The 22,602-nt window shown below is 52.1% G+C and overlaps 1 protein-coding gene across 10 annotated transcripts in view; it reads right to left on the reverse strand.

Moving 5' to 3' along the window:
- LOC122383849 (solute carrier organic anion transporter family member 5A1-like) overlaps window positions 1-22,602 on the reverse strand; it is a 64,496-nt gene that overhangs the window by 10,564 nt on the left and 31,330 nt on the right. For 6 of the 10 annotated variants that reach the window (XR_006256907.1, XR_006256906.1, XR_006256910.1 and 3 more), the window contains exons 3-10: window positions 16,272-16,434; window positions 12,769-12,985; window positions 9,001-9,201; window positions 5,360-5,578; window positions 4,578-4,691; window positions 2,411-2,520; window positions 1,609-1,850; window positions 457-593 (exon numbers count right to left, since the gene is read on the reverse strand). Coding sequence is in view for 5 of the 10 variants with exons in the window: in XM_043370645.1 (XP_043226580.1) it covers window positions 457-593; window positions 1,609-1,850; window positions 2,411-2,520; window positions 4,578-4,691; window positions 5,360-5,578; window positions 9,001-9,201; window positions 12,769-12,985; window positions 16,272-16,434 (1,403 nt within the window). In the remaining 5 variants the exon portion in view is untranslated. The remainder of the gene's footprint in view (window positions 1-456; window positions 594-1,608; window positions 1,851-2,410; window positions 2,521-4,577; window positions 4,692-5,359; window positions 5,579-9,000; window positions 9,202-12,768; window positions 12,986-16,271; window positions 16,435-22,602) is intronic. The other 4 variants (XR_006256908.1, XR_006256909.1, XM_043370649.1 and 1 more) reach the window with 1 other exon arrangement.

Here is a 22,602-nt window from a genome sequence, read left to right on the forward strand (position 1 = left end):
TTTCAAAGCGATCGGTCACTCGGTGTAGCTATGACAGACATTGAAACTTTTTATGAGGTGAGGTCACTTCAAGTGACCTGGTGACCTGACCTTGAATGACCTTGGTCTGAAATTTTCACAACATGTGTAGAATTGATGTATGATAAGGTGTACCAAAAACGGCGGCGCTCCGCGCAGCCGTTTTTGAGATATTCGCAAAAAACCACAAGGGGGGGTGTTCAAACACCCCCCCCCCAGCAGGGCGCGGGTTAATGTTTGGCTTTACAGACACACCCAGAGCCGCAGTCATTCGAAATCAGACGGTGACTCAAAACTCCCTGAGTCAGAGCTATTCGATTCGGCACGGTCCATGATTCATTCTAACAGACCCAAACTCGTCAGAACACAAAACCTGGAGTTTCACTATCGAGTTTAACCAGCCATCCTGCCTAAAACTACTCCGTCCAGTAAACGTACTTTTGGACAGCGCCGTCTGGGACACCGTGTAGACGTTCTTGGCCGGCTCGGCCTGTGCCGCCTTCTGCTGGGCGGCCAGCTCCATGTGCCGCAGTCGACTGCGGTATTCGTGCTCCGTGGGGTTGGACAGAGTCCGCCTGTGAAGGGGGAGGGGCAAGTTAGTACGGTCACATTCAGGTCAACGGTGGCATGGAGGGAGGGACGAGAAATGGCGAAATGGGGAGGGAAGGGATGTGGTATGGGAGGTGATGGGAGGGACGGCGAGAGAGAGAGAGAGAGAGAGAGAGAGAGAGAGAGAGAGAGAGAGAGAGAGAGAGAGAGAGAGAGAGAGAGAGAGAGAGACAGAGACAGAGACAGAGACAGAGACAGAGACAGAGACAGAGACAGAGACAGAGACAGAGACAGAGACAGAGACAGAGACAGAGACAGAGACAGAGACAGAGACAGAGACAGAGACAGAGACAGAGACAGAGACAGAGACAGAGACAGAGACAGAGACAGAGACAGAGACAGAGACAGAGACAGAGACAGAGACAGAGACAGAGACAGAGACAGAGACAGAGACAGAGACAGAGACAGAGAGAGAGAGAGAGAGAGAGAGAGAGAGAGAGAGAGAGAGAGAGAGAGAGAGAGAGAGAGAGAGAGAGAGAGAGAGAGAGAGAGAGAGAGAGAGAGAGAGAGAGAGAGAGAGAGAGAGAGACGAAGATAGAAAAGAGAAGAAATAAAAAAGATCAGTCACCACACCGCTCGCTTAGCAGCCAGCAGGCGCCTACTATAGCCTCCTCCGTACCGATCACCGACCACAGTCATTTCCTGAGCCGACGTAAATGTTTGGTGCCGAGCGGCGGCCCGCCAAACTAACAGTCCGCACAGCGCCGACCTGGTGCCGACAGCCGACCGCATCCAACGCCAAAGTTTCTCCGACGAAGATCCACAAACAGACTAGATCTGCGGCGCCCTCCGGCTCATAAATCCGCCCACCGGGTCACCTCTGCGACAGCTGCAGATGGGGCGCCTCCCCGCTGTCCTTCCTCCCGTCCTCTCCCTCGGTTCACCCCCGCTCTGTCCTTCCTCCCGTCCTCTCCCTCGGTTCACCCCCGCTCTGTCCTTCCTCCCGTCCTCTCCCTCTGTTCACCCCTTCCGTCCACTCACCGATGACCCGGTTTGAAGTGCGCCTGTTTGCTGGCGCTGTGGTCGATCACCACATTACTGCTGGCCGTGCGCCGGTGGCCACGTGCCGCGTGTCCGTGCACGTGTCCGCCGTGCGGCTCGTGCTCGGACACGTGGCGTTGCCGGAAGTGGTGGAAATGCTCCTCGGAGCCGCGTGACGCAGCCCGGTGCTGCCGCTTGGCCTCCTTGGCTTTTTCTTCCTCCCGGACGCGCTGCTTCTCACACTGAAACGAGGAGCAATCGGTCAGGTGACAGCCAAGACACGTGGGGTAAGAACGGGAAGTCCTTACACTGGAACGAGCGACACCCGGTCAGGTGACTTAGATGACATCCGGGGGAGCGGGAGCTGTATCCTCACAATGGAGACGTCAGGTAACACTCCAGGTCAGCGGGGTACGGAGGGAGGTAGGCTTGGCTGAACACAGGTCAAGTATCGGTGCCGCTCTCGTTAATTGATTGTGCAAGGAGTTATTCTGGGTGTGTGGCGGCGTCAGGTAGCCTCTCCCTAATGACTGCTGGCTTCCCCTGCCTGTAACCGGAAACTATACGCAAGAGGTTTGTCAATGGCAAATGAAACTTATTATGCTGGTCGCCTAGATTGGTAAGACGATAGGGAGTACAATGATTGCGAAAGCAGAAATCACAATCAGCGCAACTAATTCACCTAGCCATCTTATATGTACTAGCCCGAGCTCTAATCGCAAGAAATTGCGTTAACATCGCAAATCGCAGGTCAAAAATCATGTAGGACATTAACTACATAGAGCTACGCATTGATACTCACCTCCAGGCTCTTGGGGAAGAGGAAAAAGGGCGCTCCGAGCACGAACATGCCAATGCCACAGATGAGGAAGCCGCCCCACCACATGCCCACCCAGCGCGGGTCCGACGTATCTGCCGAAGAGGTCGGGTCAGGTCAGGTCAGGTCATCAATTTCAGCAGCATGCTGACTCGTTTCAGGTTATGAACTATATTTATAAACATTGCAAATAAAGTCAGCAAACATGAAAGCAGGACAAATACCTAAGCCGCATGCTAAAATGCGCCGAATGTCGGCAAAATATTGCCAAACTAATCCTACGTAACAGCCAGAGCAAAATTGAATACGTCACAATTCAGCCTCCTTCAAAGGCCTGACTGGATAGGAAGCTTCAAAGAACCCCAGAGGGTGAGCGGGCACTTCAATGGACAGTGTTGAGTGGGGACAGGAAATCCTGATCCCTGGATCCCAGCTCCACCAGCGGACAGTCATTGCGTAGGTAGCCAGGACGGATATGTCGACACGGCCTTTAAGCGCAAAGTTGCAAACTTGCAGAGCAGCCATGTGATATCCGGGCTGAAATTAATGCAACGGTGCAATGCCCTTCCTGTTAACTTGGAGAGTAGCAAAAGTCAAGTGAAAGACCCCTAAACATCAAACTTCTATCGTTAGAATAACCAGGAAGCCCACGACACCCCCATCAACGTATAACTCTTGGGTCATAATTTAACAACCATCCGCCTTTGTTAGTACGTCAACGGAAAGGAAGTCATCTATTAAACAACCAGTTTATATAACCGTTACTGAAACAAATAAGCAATAAATTGTGACCCATAAATCAAAACAGAAAAAAAATCGTCCCGCCTGTCGCCATTTAACCTTGTCGTATAGGACAAAACCATGGCATATGACAGACCCAGGCTTATGCCAAAACCCGGCGACGTGGCCCACAAATCACCGTCTGTCACCGCCAACCGGTCACCCATCACAGTCGAGACGCCGGCGACTGCGCTACAACAAACGGCTGGCACCGGCAGTCGACACGGCCGAAATAGCCGCCGTCCGTAATAAGTTACATAAGAGCACTGGCACTAACCCTCACCAGTGACAGACGGTATTTTCGCATCATCTCTCCAAATCATAGCACGCTTTCATAGACAACAAACTATCATCATATGGTGTGCACCTAGCGGTATTCTGAATGCACTCAGTGATCCCGCCACGTCCCGGCGTGAGGTTAACCCTATTAGTGGCAGGCTCCTGGCTACCCCATATTAGTGGCAGGGGGGGGGGGGGGGGGCTGTTTACGACCCCCCCTTGATATCTCGAGATCTAACCGGCCGATTTTCAAAATTCAAACGGCATTCGATTTGGCTCAACGAGATCTACATTTCAAAAAAAAAATGTCAATAGGGGGGTAGAGGGGGGTAAAAACGGGCAAATTGCAGATACATTTTAGACTGTTTATCACGGCCAGGTTTCTGAACCAATCTTAACGCAACTTTTGCCGATCGATAGAGAATGAACCAGGAATTCACATGGATCCTAAAAATATGCATTTTCAAAAATCATAGGCGGATACAGATCACTGAGATTGGGGGTACACAAAAAGTATAGTAAATAAGGTTTTTGTTGGTACTGTTTCTAAAAAGGGTGGCAATGGTCTTGTTATGTTACAATTTTCTTATGAGAGAACGACTAAAATTGTATTGGTCATGCATAGGCGGTGTCAGGGCACCTATGTTGGGAGGTAAAAAATAACCCCCCTTTTTGGACGCCTGGATCCGCCTATTATAGCAAAAACGTGTCAAAAGAGGATGCACAATAACTTTGTATATGTTATCACATGATACCTTTCATTCACTTTGCGTAAAACTGGTGCAGCATCGTGATCTTCGCCCAAATGACTCGCTTCACGAATAGGACCCCCAATTCCCAGTGCTCTGGAGCCGCCCCTGGTAAAGTTATGAACTTGAAATTTTCAGGGAATATCCAATTTAGTTTTAGGAAAAGTTTTTAGTTTTAATTTAGTTTTAGGAAAAGTCAGAAAATTTCAGCATCGTAGCTTCAGCGGTTTCGGAGATATTCCCGAAAAACCTGAGGGGTGGATAAAAACAACCCCCCCCCTGCCACTAATAGGGTTAAAAGAAAGTGAGTTTGGTGGAAATCTAGAGAAAAATTGAAGTCTTACCGGCATCATCAGGCAGCGGGATGCCAGAGAAGGCGTCCACGTGGTGAGAGAGCATGTAGGCTCCCAGTAGGAAGCCCAGCACCGGCCCGAACGCCACCATACTGTACATGCAGCCTGTGGGGTGGAGTGCAGCTGTAAGGAGGGCGACACACGGCGAGCATTTTGTTCGCAATGATGCGAAAGTTTGACTAGACGATTCATACATCAGTATTTGACACATGAAGATAGCCAATGACCTGCTGGTTCTAGAAATATTTTCCCAGCTTTATCGCGAAAGTCATATACTCAAGCATGATATGGCGTCGTAAGCATCACCATGAGAGTGGGGAACAATATTGTCTGGGCTGAGTGCTAGGGATCAATTCATTAATCTGAGGCAGAGGTTACAGGAAACAGCAATATCCTCCCGTCCAATACTCGTAAAGTCATCGCAATACGGTGTCGAAATACCAATTCAGCACCAGCTTCATCGATTGTCACAACACAACTGCCGCATTGGCACGAGCCATACAGCGAATCTCCTGGGACTCCAGCTGAATCAAATCCCGCACTGCAATCACTGCGGCCACACCAAATACCCACTGGGACAATCAAATCCATCATTGACTCGAGCGCAATTACCCCACCGGATTTCAACATTCCAGTCAAAGCTAGCAATTCACACCTAGCTCTCCTCATCTCTATCAATCCCATCCTCTCACCACTCATCAACCCGTCATCTCTCCCCTCCCTACCTCCCCCCTCTCTCTCTCTCTCCATCTCTCTCATCTGCCTCCACTGACCGATATAGAACGAGGAGCTCTCCCGGGGTACGTGGTCGTCAATGTAGGTAGTGCCCAGTGTGAAGAGCGGCGATCCGCCCGAGCCCAGCAGCAGCTGAGCCAGCATGAAGATCAGCACCGGCAGCAGGTTGCTGATGGTGCCGTCAATGCAGTTGTCGCGCCGGCCGTGCAGGTTGTTGTGCGGAGAGAGTGGAGGAGACGCCAGGTCCCGAGACAGGTCTGCAGAAAGGCAGAGTAGAGAGCATGGGTCAGAACGGCGGAGACAACAAAAATGCCATTTTCAGTCTCACGGCAGACAGATAAGAAACGAATAGATACACAATCACATTCATGTCTCTCGATTCGTGAGTTCGATGATGATGATTTCGTGTTATGGGGCGCGCGATTTCGTGAGGTCGAGGGCCGTGCAGCCGGTGGGAACAGGAGGACAGAATATAGGACAGAAGCTATCCGGTGACGAGGCGGAGATGGGTAGAGACCAGCAGGTAGATGCTGGGACATAGTACGTCCGGCCCGCGCCAACAGGCTAGGAAAACGACACCGGCCACAGCTAATGGATCCGTGAGGACGAAAAGTGGGAGCGTATGTGTACTGTCAGGTGTACTGTACAACAGCAAATGGAACGGTGGGAGAATGTGTGGCTGCTTCACTCAGGCAAAGGAAGACACTTCCACGAGGGGAGAGGCTGATAACAGAACAGCCCATAGCTGAGCCGTACGACTTTTTTTTTACCTTAGCGTCCAGCTATGCCCAGAGGCTGAACCCAGTCGGCATAAAACCATTAGGAGGATAATTTGAAAGGGATAAGACCAATTACCTGACGCCATCTGACATTTCAAGTTAAGACAGCAACTGCGCAAACTTCATCTCTCGAGATGGTCCATCACGAATCAGGCACTGACGTCAGTTTAAGAGAAAGGTGGGCAGTGACGTGGGTTTACCGGGAACAAAACCAGGCCGGCGCCGAGTTAGTGAGAATAACTCGCAGATAGAGCCGAGCCGAGGGTCCATCACGACCGGTCGCAGAGGGATGATGGGTCATGAGACGGAGACAGCGTCGCATCGACGTCCCAGGGGACAGTGGGAGAGCCGAGTGGCTTATCGGACCTGTGGCAGGAAGCGTGACGCCCGGCGGTAGAGGCAAAATTCACGCCAAACGTTAGTCTATTACGCCAGAAGGGACACAGGATACTGGGCAGACATATGGACTGAAGGACAGCTGAGGGACAGACAGACAGACGGACGGACAGACGGCTGTCGAGGTCACACGATGGCGCCTGAGATAAATATTTCTGAGACGGAAGAGAGACGCCGTTAAACATGGAAGTAGCTATGATTATATAATACAGGGTCAGGGATGAGAAATGTGGACAATGTCGGATGATGGACATCGGGCTGACATTTTCCACAGACTTTACTAGTGAGACATATAACTCTGGAAAATTGACAAATCAGCTTAGCCCCTTGGGCAAATGTCAAAGCTAAGTCGATCAGGATGGCATTAAACTTAGAGACGACACATGCCTGACATGATTTTCAGAACCCAACCATTCAACAGCAGTCACAGCATCAAGCGATAAGTCACTGCCGAACAAAGAAGCAGGTTATCGCAAATCTCACACATAATTCACCGATACCGCAAAAATCTAACAAAAAATTACTTATAATCAAAAGTGCAGCAAAATCCCTACGATATCCTAACTCACAAGTTTTAAGCTATTTCTTGATAAGGCATCACAAATGCACCTTTTGCGTATTCACTGCGTTTACTGACGATATAAACATTTCAGTCGTGCTTGGCACGAGCATGCACAACATGCAGCCACGTATACTCCAGCTATCAGCTAAAAAAGTCCACCCAGTACCAGTCGGTGCCGCCACCATCACACTTGGGTAAAGCGTCGCGCCTGCTGTCGTCATAACTATAGGCCTTGTCGTGTGTCCGTCCCGTGAGGCAGCCAGCAGTTTCAGCCAACCATTTTAGGGAACGAATGACTCCTGTGCGGCAGGGCAGGGTTCAGCCAGCGCGAAGCCCCACCCGCGTCTGTCTGGGTCGGGGTGGACCTAAACAGAGACGAACTCGAGACGCCAGTCTCTGTCAGCATATACGGAGACAGGCCGGCGTAGGAGCGGACCCGGTGACCGACCAGAGGCAGGGTCACGAGGGTCGCAGGAGGTAACATTATATCAGGGAAGGAATATGTCGATTTGTGCGGCTGCACAAACACAGCAAGGAAAACAGCACTGACCACAGTTGCTGGCTCATGGGGCAATATATAGTCATGTAAAGCAAAATCACCGCATAAATTTATCATTTACACGCACTACGCAGTGCCTGACTATTTCTGCGCATTTTCCCTGGGGGACGGCCCCTGGAGGGATGGAGAGTGCGGGGGAGGGGGACAGACGCTTCGCCCGGCGGCCGTCCCGGCACCTATGGCGCTACCCAATTACGGGCACAGGATCGATCGACACATACAATCGCATTGGTCCGACTGACCGACCGGCTGGGCAGCAGCCGGTGGGCGGACACGACGCTGAATATCGGTCCAATATAGACCAGCGACGGCAGGCAGGGACAGCTAGACGCTGGACACAGGATCGAGGATATGGCACGGTGATACGATACTGAGTACTGACGGTGCTATGGCGATACGTTATGTGTGTGTGTTTGGAGGGGGGGGGGGGACGAGCTACATAGAAGCTCACAAAAAATCATCACAGCTGACGGTTTTAAATAATGATGCAGCCAGGTCATGCAACACACACACACATTGTCGGTATGCAGTGAATAACGCAGCAGTCACTGACATTTGTCCGTGGCTAGGCATGCAAATCTACACTTCAGGTTATGCATATTATAAAACACCACCGAGCAGGCATGCTGTTCGTGCGTTGTTCATGAAACATAGCGTGCAAAGGTCGTCTATCGCCTTAAACACTTTACGGTTAAACACAAGGTTGCCGAATTTCACGCTGGCAAGTGGCATGTGACTGTTCCTTTCCATTGTGCAACCGCGAGTATTCAATAGAAAATCACAATTCTAAAGAATAGTGATTGTCTAATTGAAAAGTCCCAACCTTCGGATACGTATGACTTTAGCACACTTGATGTCAGCTAGCAATAAAATTTGCATTTGGAAAACCATCATTTGGCTTCTTCTATGAAATGCCGAATAGAATACAACGCAAAACCCTTCGAGTGAGATCCCGTGCCGTGCAGTGACTGCATCGTGTCGCGCTCCGGTCAGTCACCGCGCAGGCCGCCAGCCTACCACAAATCCTTCAGCACCTCCTGCTGCCGTCCCCGTCCGCCGACGCTGCGCGCTGATTGGCCGTCTGGCCACGGTCACGTGATCAAGCTGACCCGTCGGAGGTCAGCCAATCAGCAGTCAGCGATCAGCTGTTGCGGCAGCGGCGGACGGGGACCGGCAGCTGAAGTGCATCACTAATTAATACACCATGAAACATTCTTACAGGTAACCTGCGTAACAACAATCGCCAAGTCGCGCTACTACAGGTTAGATGCGTTAGTCTCCATGCTTAGCTGTCTGCCACCACATTTAGCTGACCTCCCGCTTTGAGCGGGCGCCCTCGCATGCAGCGCATGCGACGGCCGGCGGCCGGCGCGGCTGACCTACCGTGGAGTCCCTCTGCCAGTTTACCGATGCTTTCGATGCCAGTGATCTGCTCGAACTGGCGATATTGGTCACGGCGCACGGCCGGCCGGCACACGTTATCCGCCACAGAGCTCGAGTTGGAGTCCACACTGAGGCTGTAGCTGTCCGTCAGGAAGTGCGGCACGGAGAACAGCAGGCTGCCCAGACCCATCACGATGATGCCTGTGGAAAGAGGGACGCAGGTCAGTCAGAAAACCAGGCTGTGACGGGGAGACGGCTGGCACAGAAGCGACGACACATGGTTGGAGCGGCAGGTATGGCTGCAGATCCGGGTCAGTGATGATTGCACCAAAACTGCACTGCTAAGGAAAACTAGTTTGCAAAAGTTAGTCCTGCAAAAGGCTTAGTTTGAGAGTGCACTTAAGCATAACATAGGGGAGCGTGATGTTGATAAAAACTGCGTGCATGTCAAACACAGAGCAAATCAAATATGTAGCAACGGAGGGAAATAAACAAGACTTCATCAAACCTCAATACTTAAGCAAAAGAGCATTTGGCATGAAAAGCGCTTTTGGAAACAAACTTGTCATTCCAAAGTCTCCACACTTCAAAGCACTTTATCCAACTACCTGTGACCTACAATAGTCCAGATAAAACATGGAAGGTAGCTACTGGAAATCAGTCCACTGCTGCCAGGCAATACAAATCCCTGCCGTTCAGGGACCGCTAGTGAATTTCCACTATCCACCGCGCGGCCATCCTTTAGCCGGGAAGTCTGTCTTCCGACACGGCCCGGAGGTCTCGTACGCGGCTGGAGCGCTCACAGTACCATCGATAATTCACGAGGCGTTCAATTAATCACGATCGAGCGCGTCACGGGCGAGCCTGCCGCAAGCCGTGGCCACCGGTCGAGGCTGGAAAACTAACGCAGCTGGCTAGGGCTGGAGCCCGGGGAACAGAACAAGGCTTCGATAGCTAAACGCTCATACTGGCCGAGTCGGCTCTCCTTATCCCCGCCCAGGGCAGTCGCACACGTCAACAGGGCTGTCACACATGTCATCAGCACACAGCCGCAGATTCGCTCGCTCTATTAATGATGTTGGGCAAATGTCGGTGACGTGCAATGGCAACGTGACCCGTCCAACACGTGCCGTCCGCACGTGGCCTGCACGTGCCGGCTGGAACACGGGACATCGCGTACGCCTCAGTGATGAAGTTTTTTAATCGTGCCCTCAGACCTCCAGCCTAAACACAAATTGAGCGACACTGAACTGCATAATTTCATACCCAAGCTTCAGCGGCTATGCCCCATCTAGCGCGGGACTAACCCCGTGCTAGACCCCATGCGGTTTATAGATCGCAGCAGGTGTCACTATCGTCGACAAACACAGCCAGTGTTGTTAGTGTGTGGGCCGTTAGTGTGCATAGCTAACCGCTGGTCCGCAAGCCAACAGTCCGTATACCAGAGGTCACGCCCGCGGTTCCAGCGTGGGAGCACAGGCCGGTGCAAGATATTGTCGGCTCACACAGGTCAATATGGGCGCCAGAGCTCAGTATCGAAGTCAGGACACGTGTCAGTGTCAGGACAGAGTGTCGGTGTCACTCAGTTCCTGTGCCATTATAAGGATCTGTGTCATAACAGGCATCAGTATTGCATTACTAATGTGAACTCAGGTTCCCGCTAGTTGCGACGTCGAGTCTAGTTCAGTGTCCATGTCAGCATCGATGGAAGTGACGGTGTCAGCAGCGCTGGTGTCGTTTCCAGTGACGGTTTCATTACAGTCCCCACCCATGTGTCAGTATTTGTAACAAAGTGCCGTTCCCTGCCCGCCTCCACGATCAGCCCCCCGAACTACGTCGTTCTGTCGGCCGTCAGTCTGCGAGTGACGGACGACCCTGAACAGAAACCAGTGTAAATAGGATTTGGCAGCACTGGGCGGACTTTACGGCACCGATATCAAAGACATCCTTTTTATTTACATCCAGCTAATCTAGTCTAATGATTTTGTTAGTGTGAATGATTATAAATGTTACCTGAACGAATGAATAAGTGAATGTGGAATAGTTCTGAATGTTACCAAATGCCGTGAATGCGCATTCACGGCATTTGGTAAGATTGGACCCAGGAGCGACGCACTACTCCCAGACGCACGGTGCCCGACTCGGACAGCCTCACAGTGCACCCAGGACACAGCAGCCCGAACAGGAGACTTGCTATGACACCAAGCACCATACAATGCCGAAAAAGGGCACCAAAACGGGCTGGAGGCATCACGTCACAGGTGCCAGGAATACCGTCCGTGTGCCGTTGACCACAAAGCACCACAATGTCGCGTACTTAGCCCATATCGGGGAGTAAAAAGAAAAGGCATATAACAGCCTCTGAGCATAACCAGGAACCAGGCACCGCACGGGCACGCGTGGCGGATGACGCCCGCGGCCGGGTTCTCTAATGGAAGGAATATCTATCCAACACGCGGACCAGAGGTCGTCCCAAGGCAGTGCTCTCAGTTCATCGCCTCCTCAGTCCATCTATGACGGTCGTCCCAAGGCAGTGTTCCCAGATCACTGCCTCCTCAGTCCATATATGCTGGCCGTCCCGGCATAAGACTGCGGCGGTAACAGAGGGTCGATAACCGGAACTGGGCCGGCCGCCGCAGCGCGAATGTAGGCCAGATGCCCCGGCGACAACCCGGCGCGTGTAGATAAATTTGAGCGATATCATCAGCGGGGTGGAACTCGAGACAGGCCGGTCCAAATAATGGCGAGGATGATTAACAGACAACCCATTCTCAAATGCCTTTTGACAAAGCGGCTAAAACGGCAATTGTTGCAGTTGCGAAACAATATGTCGGGAGCAGGGAACTGAAGACAAATAGGCAGTAAAATATCAAAAGCATAACCAGAAGATAAAAATATTCTGCCAGCACACTTTCACGGCCGGCCGATAAAGACATCGGCTAATTTCAGAACACTCGAACACACTCAATTCCAGAAACGATGCCGCCATCGCAGATCCATCTTTCCGGCTATGAAATGAGCGCGCTCGATCGGCGAAAGACGCGTGACAAGTGGGCCTGAAATCTGTTGAGCCTGCTGACCCAGCACGGCGTCAGCGCCCGTATCGCGCTAATCACAGCATCTGCCGCCGATGGGAACAGCCCGGCCAATCACCCCGACACGCCCCCGGCCACTGCCCCGGCCGCGAACCCGCCGTTCCCCGAGCTGGGACTGGCGATATGACGACGTTGGAGCAGCCAACCATCAGCACAGCACGTGTTACTGCACGGAGTTCGTAAACAGAGCTGAAATTAGACATCCGATGTCTAACAGAGGCCTGTCGGTCGTCTGGAAAATACCAGAAAATACCCACACAATATCAGATGTAGAGTAATGGGTTGGACGGAAAAACGAGTGGTACTGACAGGTCCTAATCTATGATATTTTCAGTCAGCCGACCAGATGACTTCCTTGACCTCCGCAACCGAAACCAAGCGAGACGAGGAATCGCTGGCGAGCGAGTCCGCTAATTCCAAACCGAATCTCTCACATAGCTCTGAGTCAATAAAAACAGTGGGCAGACACTAATTCCGTCTCCAAACGTTGGCAGGCCCCGAGCGCCGGGCCGCGGGCTTGGCATACCTCGGCCCGTTCTGAAGCCTTGACACCACGACGCCACAGCTGCGGTTAAGGGGTGGGAGGCAAGGGGACGCCCCTCACTCCTGTGTCTTAACTATCATAGGTTTCTGCTCACTGTCAAGACGTGTCTAACCGGCGTCGGTCACTAACCTCTGCCGATCCACACGGGTACGTGTCGCCGCGAGCCGAGGTAGCTGACGAAGATGACGGTGAGCATGTTGCCGATCTCGTAGAATGAGGCGATGACGCCGGTAAGCGAGCTGGGGATCTCGTACCGCTTCTCTATGGTGGTGATGACTGAGTTGAGGTAGCCGGAGCTGAGAGCCTGCTGGAGCGTCACCAGCAGCGACAGCAGCAGCACAAATACCTGAAAACAAACGGTGAACGGGTCTTAGACAAATGGGCGTCTGATAAGGAGATAGGGGCTGTATTGCCGGCAACAGTAGTGGCGCAACTAGCTGGAAAGTGGAAAAACAATCTTTATGAGCAACAATATGCGTGGAGCGCCGCGGTGGCTGCAGAAGTGAGTACCTGTACTGTTGAATTGTGTACAAACATTAATGCAGGCACGACTGGTGTGCGAACACAAATTTAGTCAAACACAAACCAACGAGTATGGGCCCAAATACCTCAGGGAGAAAACACAAAGTAAGCCACGTATTGTGGACACAAAGACACCTGTGCAGAGAATCAAAGTGAGAAATGACTGTTAAAACGTCTGCAGAACCGCAAACAAGTACAAGACCGCACACCGGGGCAGGCGGCTGTTGGCGCAGCAGGTGGTTGTTGGCTGACAGCGACAACCTAGTGGAGCACACTTTTTCACGAGCGCAAGATCAACAGTTTTTGTGTGAGTGGGGGTTTAAAGCCAACATACCCGCGGTACAAGATCCAAGTAACAGACGGATGGAAACTACGAAATAAATATCAGGTTACTGGCTCAAAGGATCAGAAGAAACGCAACATCAAACACTCGTACCCCAGAAAAAAAAATCATTACACCCGAAACAAAGAACGCTAAGCGCTCAAAATACCCAAGGATCAACGGAAACATTATGCAACTCCGACTGTCAACAAGGAGCTCAATTCTTACCTCAAAAAAGCAAGGTCAGCTGGAACAATGGCCTCAGAGCCAGAGCAAGAACAGGCTCTTTGCACTCCTTCCCGGCTTAGCAGCCGAGAAACACGTTTGGACGGCGGATGCGGTGGTAACCAGGCCGGAAAACAGCGCCGTGAAACCAGTGACCCGCGACCCCAGCCCACTGTCCCCAGGCACGAGCCAGGGCCAGCCGACAGCACGCATAATGGGACATCTGGGTGGGGCGGCAGGGACTTTCACAAACTTTTACTTGTTTGTCATGGGTTGAGATGAAGTTTGATAAGCCTTGTAATTACACAATGCATTTAACCGTATCAGCTAATCATGATAGAAAGGCAATTCATAGTGAAACAAAATCGGAGCGAAAAAGGATTAGCGCAGTTAAACTATGAAGTATGAACATATCAAGCTAACAAATATTTGGTTAAAGAGTTTAACCAGCGTTTCGTTGGAATTATTCCTACGAACCGAACAGGTCCAAGCCGGATTTGAAACCACTCAGTGAAACTCTACCCGAGTGAATGGACAAAGACTTATTATCTACGTCTGTCCTGAAACAATGCCCGTCGGCTTCGTCAACAACGTAATCGGGCGAAGCATCTCCCCCGTAACAAACGCAGCAATCAGTAGCGACTACCATCTGGCAAAGAGCTCCGAAACATCCGTTTGGCAGGCGGCGAGAGGAGGCGGGCCATCTCAGCACCATTTCAGCCGTGAAATGACAATGCCCGGCCGGTGTGATGCTGCGATCCGACCGCCCACGCGGCAGCGAGGGGGGGGGGCGGGGCGGTCCAGAACGGAGCCATGGTGCAGTATGGATACCACACGGACAGGACCCGGCGCGGCTGACGAGGAAAACGGTCCACTGAACAGAACCAGTGAGCCATGCAGCAGGCGCCAGTGGCCGGACAGAACAGGAAATAACCTAACCATATGCACTGCTCCCGAACGTTCTTTCACGTGCAAAAACTGCACATAAGGTGAATGGCTTGACGCTTTCGGACATAACAACTTCATTATTAAGATGTAGCAACGCAAGAAACCGATTTTGAGTCGACATAAGGAACATTACTTCCACAAAATTTGAGGGACGGAAATACATTGCCAAGTCTACGTCACACCATTTACATCGATCTTTAGCAGCGGCGGAAGTTTAAGTGATGCCTAGCAAGGAAGCTGGTGGCACTCATGCATGTTCACTGTTGCGAAAACCATTCGACTTTTGCTGGAATGGCGCCGTTGCCATCATTTAGATCAATAGGCAATGGAGCATCGCCGTGCAGTTGAATTCGTTTTACGGTGGCAATAAATATAAATATAAACATGGCACAGGCATGACATTAGTGAAGCGCACCTATAATTCTGGGACACACAACGCCTCTGTCGGGCTTATAGGAAATCCATGCCACACTACCGTTATACTGGGCTGCCTGACTTGACTACCCGTTCTGTCGATTGTGAATCCGGTATTATGGCAATACCTGAGCCAATCCAGGAAATTCTGTTTCAGGGTCGTGCCCACCAACACCTGTCTAACTTCCTTTCCACAGAAGTGGCCTCATCGACCTCATCATAATACACTAAGAGAACCCTTACCTACAGCGACACCACTACCCCACGGTGCATTGACATCAGACCTCACGGAGGTTCAGGCGCCCCTGCACGCCCGTATCCCAGTCCTGCAGAGATGGTATTAGGGATAGCATTAGGACTGGCAGAAACTAGCAGTCGGCATCAGCCGACCACCCTCGGAAAACTACCACGCAAAATACCAGGAAAATCCGAGCCAGGAAGCATGATTGAAACAAAACCTGCGTGCAGCGAAGCACATGCCACTGAAACGAACACGGATTGATTCCAGCTATCAACTATAACCACACTGAATATACATTCTTGGACGATACCGCGAAAACGAAATATTTCTATCGAGAGTTTTCAAAGGATTTCATGCACGAGGCCTTGGCCGAGTGCATGAAATTCTTTGAAAACTCGAGATAGAAATATTTCGTCGCGGTAGAGTCCTAGATATTATTTCCTGTTGATTTCCTGTATGTTTCTTAATATCGTTCGTTATCTGCTTAAAAAAGGCCGAAATATGCATAAATAAAATACAGTAACAATAACTACACGTTAGATACTGAAATACTGGCAGTTCTAAATACTCAACAGTTCAGCAAAGCTTACAAATTTTCTTTAAAACAGAAGCCCTCGATGAAATCAAGCTATCCAAGAAAACCATCCAAGAAAACGTCTCGCGCAAAGTTTCTTGGATGGCTGGATTGCATTGCAAGACTGCATCAAACATACAGGAAACCGTAAATCGTGGGTTGTGCGTTGTTTTTCTTGCTGATCATTTGATACTTCCCGGTGCAGAGTGCATATTACAACGACCGTTCAGCATATGACACTCATCGCGGCACGCCACGATTTTTGGCAGTCCCACAAGATCAACTCGCACACATCAACACAACAAAATACCTATTTTGCAGCCCATCAACGCAGGTACACACATCGCAAGCCTCTCCGTCTCCGCCGACGCGACCCCGTCACCCACCTTGATGCTGGCGAACCGCTGCAGGGCGCGCGGTCGACAGCTGAGTAGGCCGCACTCGTCGCCGTACCCAGACTCGGCGGCCGAGTAGCCGGCCTCGGCGGGGTACCGGTAACAGGGCGGCTTGGTGAGCGTGGGTCGCCGCGAGCCCAGCTCCATCATTCGACTGGAAACAGAGAGAAACATCGGTCAGGGTACCACTCGCATCATTCGACTGGAAACAGAGCGACACACCTGACACCGGTCATGGTATCACTCGCAAAGGGAAGAGCGACAGGCAGACGCAGGGGTCAGAAACGTCAGTCACTGACATGAGCGGTGGTGGGTGGCACGGCCCGACAGTGTCAGAACACGCTAGCATGACAGGTGACAGGAGAGTCAGCTCATTATTAGATGGGTAGGTCATAACCCGGTCATGGTCGCGTGAAGGTCAGATTAAATGGATCGCACTCAGTTCACAGCCACGTTTATCGGAACAATTTTAGGCCCGATCAGATTGTGATCGGGCCTAATCATTCTTCACTTCGATCGCTGCTCGAACAGGCAATAAAGTGATACTGTCAAAACGAACCTCGGAGTTACCTACAGCATTTCACAATACCAGGCTACACCGCCCGTCAGCCGGGTCAAATTTACAACAAAGCGGACAAAGTGCATCGCCCCCAAGTAACAACTCTACGGTACCATCGCAGCTGCTGATGGCGACACAAAGAGAAAACAGTATCAGTGCTACCACAACAACGCCCAAATTACAGACCGACGACAAATTAGAGTTCGATCGCTCCAAGGCCAGTAGCGGGAAACAGTTCGAGCACCGCTGCCTTCCGGACACAAACCCTGGCCACAAAGGCCGAGCTGCGGCAGAATGGCCGCAGCTTTATCGCGCAGGACCGGATGGCGACAAAGAGTGGCGCACTTAGGAGGCGGCGACGGCAAAACCGGCGCATGATGGCGACGCTGATGATGATTACGCCACGGGATAGCGGGGAGGGAATGTGTAGATTTAGAAGGCCGTGGAGGCGGGGTGGGATGGGTTGTGTGTGGAACCACTGTGTATGTTGGGACAAAGGATCGGGGGGGGGGGGGGCATAACGGGAGAAACACTAAACGGATGCAGGAGCGAGGTAACGGTAACACCAGCGTTGAGTTGCATGTCGATGTCGTTGCCGTGCTGGGTGTGGCCTAGTGAAACAAAACACCGACGCACGATGAGCTGGCGCTTTTGGTCCGAGAGGGTGAATGACCGTACTCTGCAAATGTCAATAATGCGGACAGACGGTCCTGATGCGGATGCCATGTCCTGATCATTACTGCAGAGTACACACGGAGCTTTCAGTTGAGAACTAAGTAGCCTATATTTCTGGCACTCGGCAGTCCAACCCAACGTCTGCTCGGCAAGCAGTACCGCATCCGGCTGATACCGCACATTCACACCAGCTGGCTGTGGCGGAAGCACGCGGGACCTGCACGCACGCCATCGCACGGAGCACGGGCGGTCGGCCGCGTCAAACCGTGCCAGCACAGCACGCCGCGTGCACGGCACCAGAACGGCACGGCTCCACACGGCCCGTGCACAGCCCGGCCGCAGGCCCACACGCAGCACAATCCTTCCACCAACAGCCGGCCGGTCGTCGTCCAGGAAACCGCGACCGGTGAAAGTCGCCGGCGACACGCGAGCGGCGACGATCTACCGAATGTGTCCTCACGCCCGGCTGCCATTGAGCGGCTGTGTTCCTCAGGGCGCAGGGCGTGCCGCTCTGCCCGGGACCACCGATCAGCTGGCGACGCGACGGGGGGGGGGGGGGAGAGGGAGCGGGCCAACTGGTCGATATGAAGACAAGGCGCCCGGTGCCGCCGATAGGTACCCAGGTATCGACGCAGCGGCGGCGACGGGGCGGAACGGAGCCACGTGAGACGGCGCCGGTCAATACGATGGTTGCTCAGTGCTCACGAATCACGATCCGACTATATTTTCATGACAGCCATCTGCGAACCGTGAAGGTTTGGCCAAGAACGGATCTGAATAAGACAAACGTGTGAAGAAGCCAATTAGAAGCAATGCTAAAACAAGAGCGAGCGGACGTTATTTGTTTCTCAGATGTGTCAAGTCCGGCGGGTCACGCCGGGTAGGGTTGTGGCTGTATGCAAAGGTCGGGTCGGGTCACCGGTCACTGCTGAATACCGACCCTCTGACGGCTGTGACGGCGGACCAGGTGAGTCACCGTCGGTCAGCCGGCCGCTCAGCTGACGCCCGGATGTGCACCTGGCTCAGTGACTGGAATGGGCGTGTCGCCAGACAGGTGCCACCGCCATAGTCACGCATTATCAGCCGGGCGCCGCCCCTGGCGCCGGCCGGTGCAGCTGGAAACCCAGCTTTAGTGACCACACTGAGCCTGTATTTCCCCACAGACTGCAAAATACAGCGCCAGCTGACAAAGGAAAATGCTGAGGCCGCAGGCCGAGCTGTAATTCTATTAGCGGAGCCGAAATTCATGACACTAATATAGACCTAAGATTGCAAGCGCTGCCAGATGATAAATGATAAATGTGTTTGAAGCGGAGCTGGCCGAAATTATTCACGCCGCATGATGTGCCGAGATTTCATTCCATGTTTAAGCACGGACCCCACTCGAGGAAACAGACCATATAACACCGCCGACGGTGCCTCTACGTCTTTTCCGGCAGTGCCATCCATTTCGTCTTCTATTTGAGGTTCAGAGCAGCTCAGCCAGCAGAAGCGTCATCATTCCTCGATCGAGCCAAGTTCCACCGCGCTCCAACCGCCATTTCCAGGCCCTCAAGTTCAAGGCCGCCCTAGAGGACCGCTTCACGAGTTCCATGAATAAGTAACGGCGCGGCAGGGGCGGTCGTGGCGCGGCCGGCCGCCATCAGTCGTCGCTGTCGTGCCATGCGGCACTGAAACTGAGCGCAGCCGCGCTGAAGAAGGACCGGCATTAGCCGAGCATTTCCCAGAGTGCTGCCGCCGCCGCACGGTGGATAGCCGGACGAGCGTCCGACACTACGACCGACAAACGAGAGCTGGTCAGGCAGACAGGCCTGATAAAGACTCATTCCACTCGGATATCTATCTAAATGGAGATCATAATCGTGACATCCACCGCTCTCGACATGGTTCCTATGCATGGCAGGAGCTATATTGGGTCCCAATTCATACACCCGGATGCTGCAGGCAGCTGGGCACCTGGCTAGAGCTAAGTTCAGCCGGACGTCGCCGCTCTATATGCCTTCGCAAAATCGGGCTGCTGTCGGCAGCGCCCTCTGATCCCGGGCAGAGAGTTGCCAGACAGTTGCCACGGGTGTCCAACGCGACCTTCCGTTGACCCCATCACAAGTCTACCGAGTGACCCAGCCCTCTCGCCCGACCAACGACCTGCCCGGCCACTAAAACAGACGACAAAAAGCCTGTCATCATAGCTCATCGTCCAGCGACCTTCATCGAGCCTCACTGGAAACAATTTTCAAAGTTCCCCAGAGTTTCAGCGCTTCGTCACCGGCCGTGATACCGTCTTTATTGCACATGCCATGACACTGGACCGTTAGAAGGAGACCGCTACTGAGCAGGGCCGATTGCCAGCCGCACTACCGTCCGCACCAGCCGGTCCAACTTACGTGCGTTGAGCAGTTAGCAGTCGCCGTCAAATTCCAGTCACAATACGAACAATCGTTGTGTTGAACGCTGGTCGAGCGGTTCAATAGCGGTTCGGCTACGTGAGTTCGAGAGGGTTTCTGCAGGCCACGGTCACGAATGCAATTTCATATCACCGCTGAGCTAGCGCCGCGTAACTCACATGCGCGCAATATCACGTCCTGGTGTTTCAACCCCGAGCTTTTGCAGACCATCGTCCAACGCCCACTGCCCGAAGCCCACTGCTCGCCGCCCACCGCCCACTATACATCGCCCGACGTCCGTTCGCCGCCAGCCACCAACCCTTCAACACCCATCGCACATCAGCCACCACTTACGATCCATCGACTGCACCCTCTCCCACCCCAACAGAGGACAATACTCCCCAAGCCGCGTCCATTCCCGTCCCCTCGTCAACGCACTGGGTCACCATCGTATGCGATAAAGAACCGATCCGGCCAACAAACAACGCATCACGAATAACGTACGAGGCACGACGGCCTCCTCAATGGCAACGCGGTCGGTGCTTGGAGGCGAAAACACGCTCCGGGACAGAGGAGCGGCGCACAGTCGCTGGCCGGCGGCCAACTGGGCTCCTGCCGGTCCATCGCCTCTATTGGCGACGGGCAAACAGAGCTGAGTGACTACCGGAACCAGCGGCGCGGGGTGAGGGAGGGACCCTCTGAGTAGGCCTCCCGGCGATAACGACAACACTGCGGCACAACATGGCGTGGGCAACACAACAGACGGCCAGCCACATTCAGCGCCAAGGCGGCAAGTTCCGGCTCTTTGCATAAACCAGAGTCGTTTGTGCGTGTGCTGTGGTCACGCTCTGGGTCTGCAGAGTATTCCACCACCACATCGACCAGGCTCATCGGAATCCGTCCATCACGCATCCGGGAAGCTGGGCTTCAGGGAGGCCGTGCCGCAGTTCCTGTACGTGACGGGACAGTAAGTACGTGACGGGATTTGGCTGCAGCTTGTCTGACAATCCCGCCCGGAGAGTGGAGACAGCACCACCCATCTCAATGTTGGCGAGGGGATTATTGCATCAGCGATCGACATATGACACATGGCATACGCCTACATCATTTGCTGCAATTAGATAACCGGATTTTGACAGACACGATTGGCAACTTAGTTCTGAGATAAACATTAAAGGGACTATCCCACCTTTAACATGGGGTTTGAGTTGAGATAGCCAAGTTTGCGGCGAGGTTCAGAAACCACTATCTATCTAGGTTGCAACCCCCGCGGCCTCTTGGTGTTGAAGAAATTCGTTCCCTTCATTTGAAAATGGGCCTTGTACAAGGCCCTATCTTCAACATGGAACGACCGTTAGTGTGACGTCACCTCGTTTAGTCATTCTGATTTAAATGGGTTTGTTCGTTGACAAATCGCTTAAAACTTGGTCTGAACTTTGTTGTGGTGCCTACAGAGTAAAAAGAATCAGCTTTATGACAGTAATGTGGCCTGGGGAAGGAGGTAATTTTGGGCTGTGACGTCACATATTTGAAAGTTCGTATTGGGAATATGGGAAGCCTAAGATGTTTATTGAAAAATAAATGCCAGAACCGTGTTCCTGGTCATCCAATCTATAAAGTCGGGCACAATTTAACTGGTGTTAACAACATTTTAGAAGGTGGGATAGTCCCTTTAACCTACATCCGCACTAAAGCCTTGTAACCAAGTGCATAATGCACTAATGCAGCATGTCATGATGACGACTGGCATTAGTGACATCTTCACTCATGCACTGTAAGGTTTCTTTGAAACTGTGACTTTGCTGGCCTCACGTCGGCTTGTGGCTTCTACTACCGTCAGCCTTCTGCCACCATTTGTCACTCATCATTAACCCTATTAGTGGCAGGGGGGGGGGGGTTGTTTTCATCCACCCCTCAGGTTTTTCGGGAATATCTCCGAAACCGCTGAAGCTACGAAGCTGAAATTTTCTGACTTTTCCTAAAACTAAATGGGGCACATTCCCTGAAAATTTCAAGTTCATAACTTTACCAAGGGCGGCTCCAGAGCACTGGGAATTGGGGGGTCCTATTCGTGAAGCGAGTCATTTGGGCGATGATCACGATGCTGATGTATTATAACTGTATGCACCAGTTTTATCATGTGATAACATATACAAAGTTATTGTGCATCCTCTTTTGACACGTTTTTGCTATAATAGGCGGATCCAGGCGTCCAAAAAGGGGGGTTATGTTTTACCTCCCAACATAGGTGCCCTGACACCGCCTATGCATGACCAATACAATTGTAGTCGTTCTCTCATAAGAAAATTGTAACATAACAAGACCATTACCACCCTTTTTAGAAACAGTACCAACAAAAACCTTATTTGCTATACTTTTTGTGTACCCCCAATCTCAATGATCTGTATCCGCCTATGATTTTTGAAAATGCATATTTTTAGGATCCATGTGAATTCCTGGTTCATTCTTTATCGATCGGCAAAAGTTGCGTTAAGATTGGTTCAGAAACCTGGCCGTGATAAGCAGTCTAAAATGTATCTGCAATTTGCCCGTTTTTACCCCCCTCAACCCCCCTTTTGACATTTTCTTATTTTTTTTTAGAAATGTAGATCACGTTGAGCGAAGTCGAATGCCGTTTGAATTTTGAAAATCGGCCCGTTAGATCTCGAGATATCAAGGGGGGGTCGTAAACAGCCCCCCCTGC

This window comes from Amphibalanus amphitrite, unplaced genomic scaffold, assembly GCF_019059575.1.
Source record: "Amphibalanus amphitrite isolate SeventyFive unplaced genomic scaffold, NRLGWU_Aamphi_draft 000175F_arrow, whole genome shotgun sequence".
NCBI classification, from domain to species: domain Eukaryota; kingdom Metazoa; phylum Arthropoda; class Thecostraca; order Balanomorpha; family Balanidae; genus Amphibalanus; species Amphibalanus amphitrite.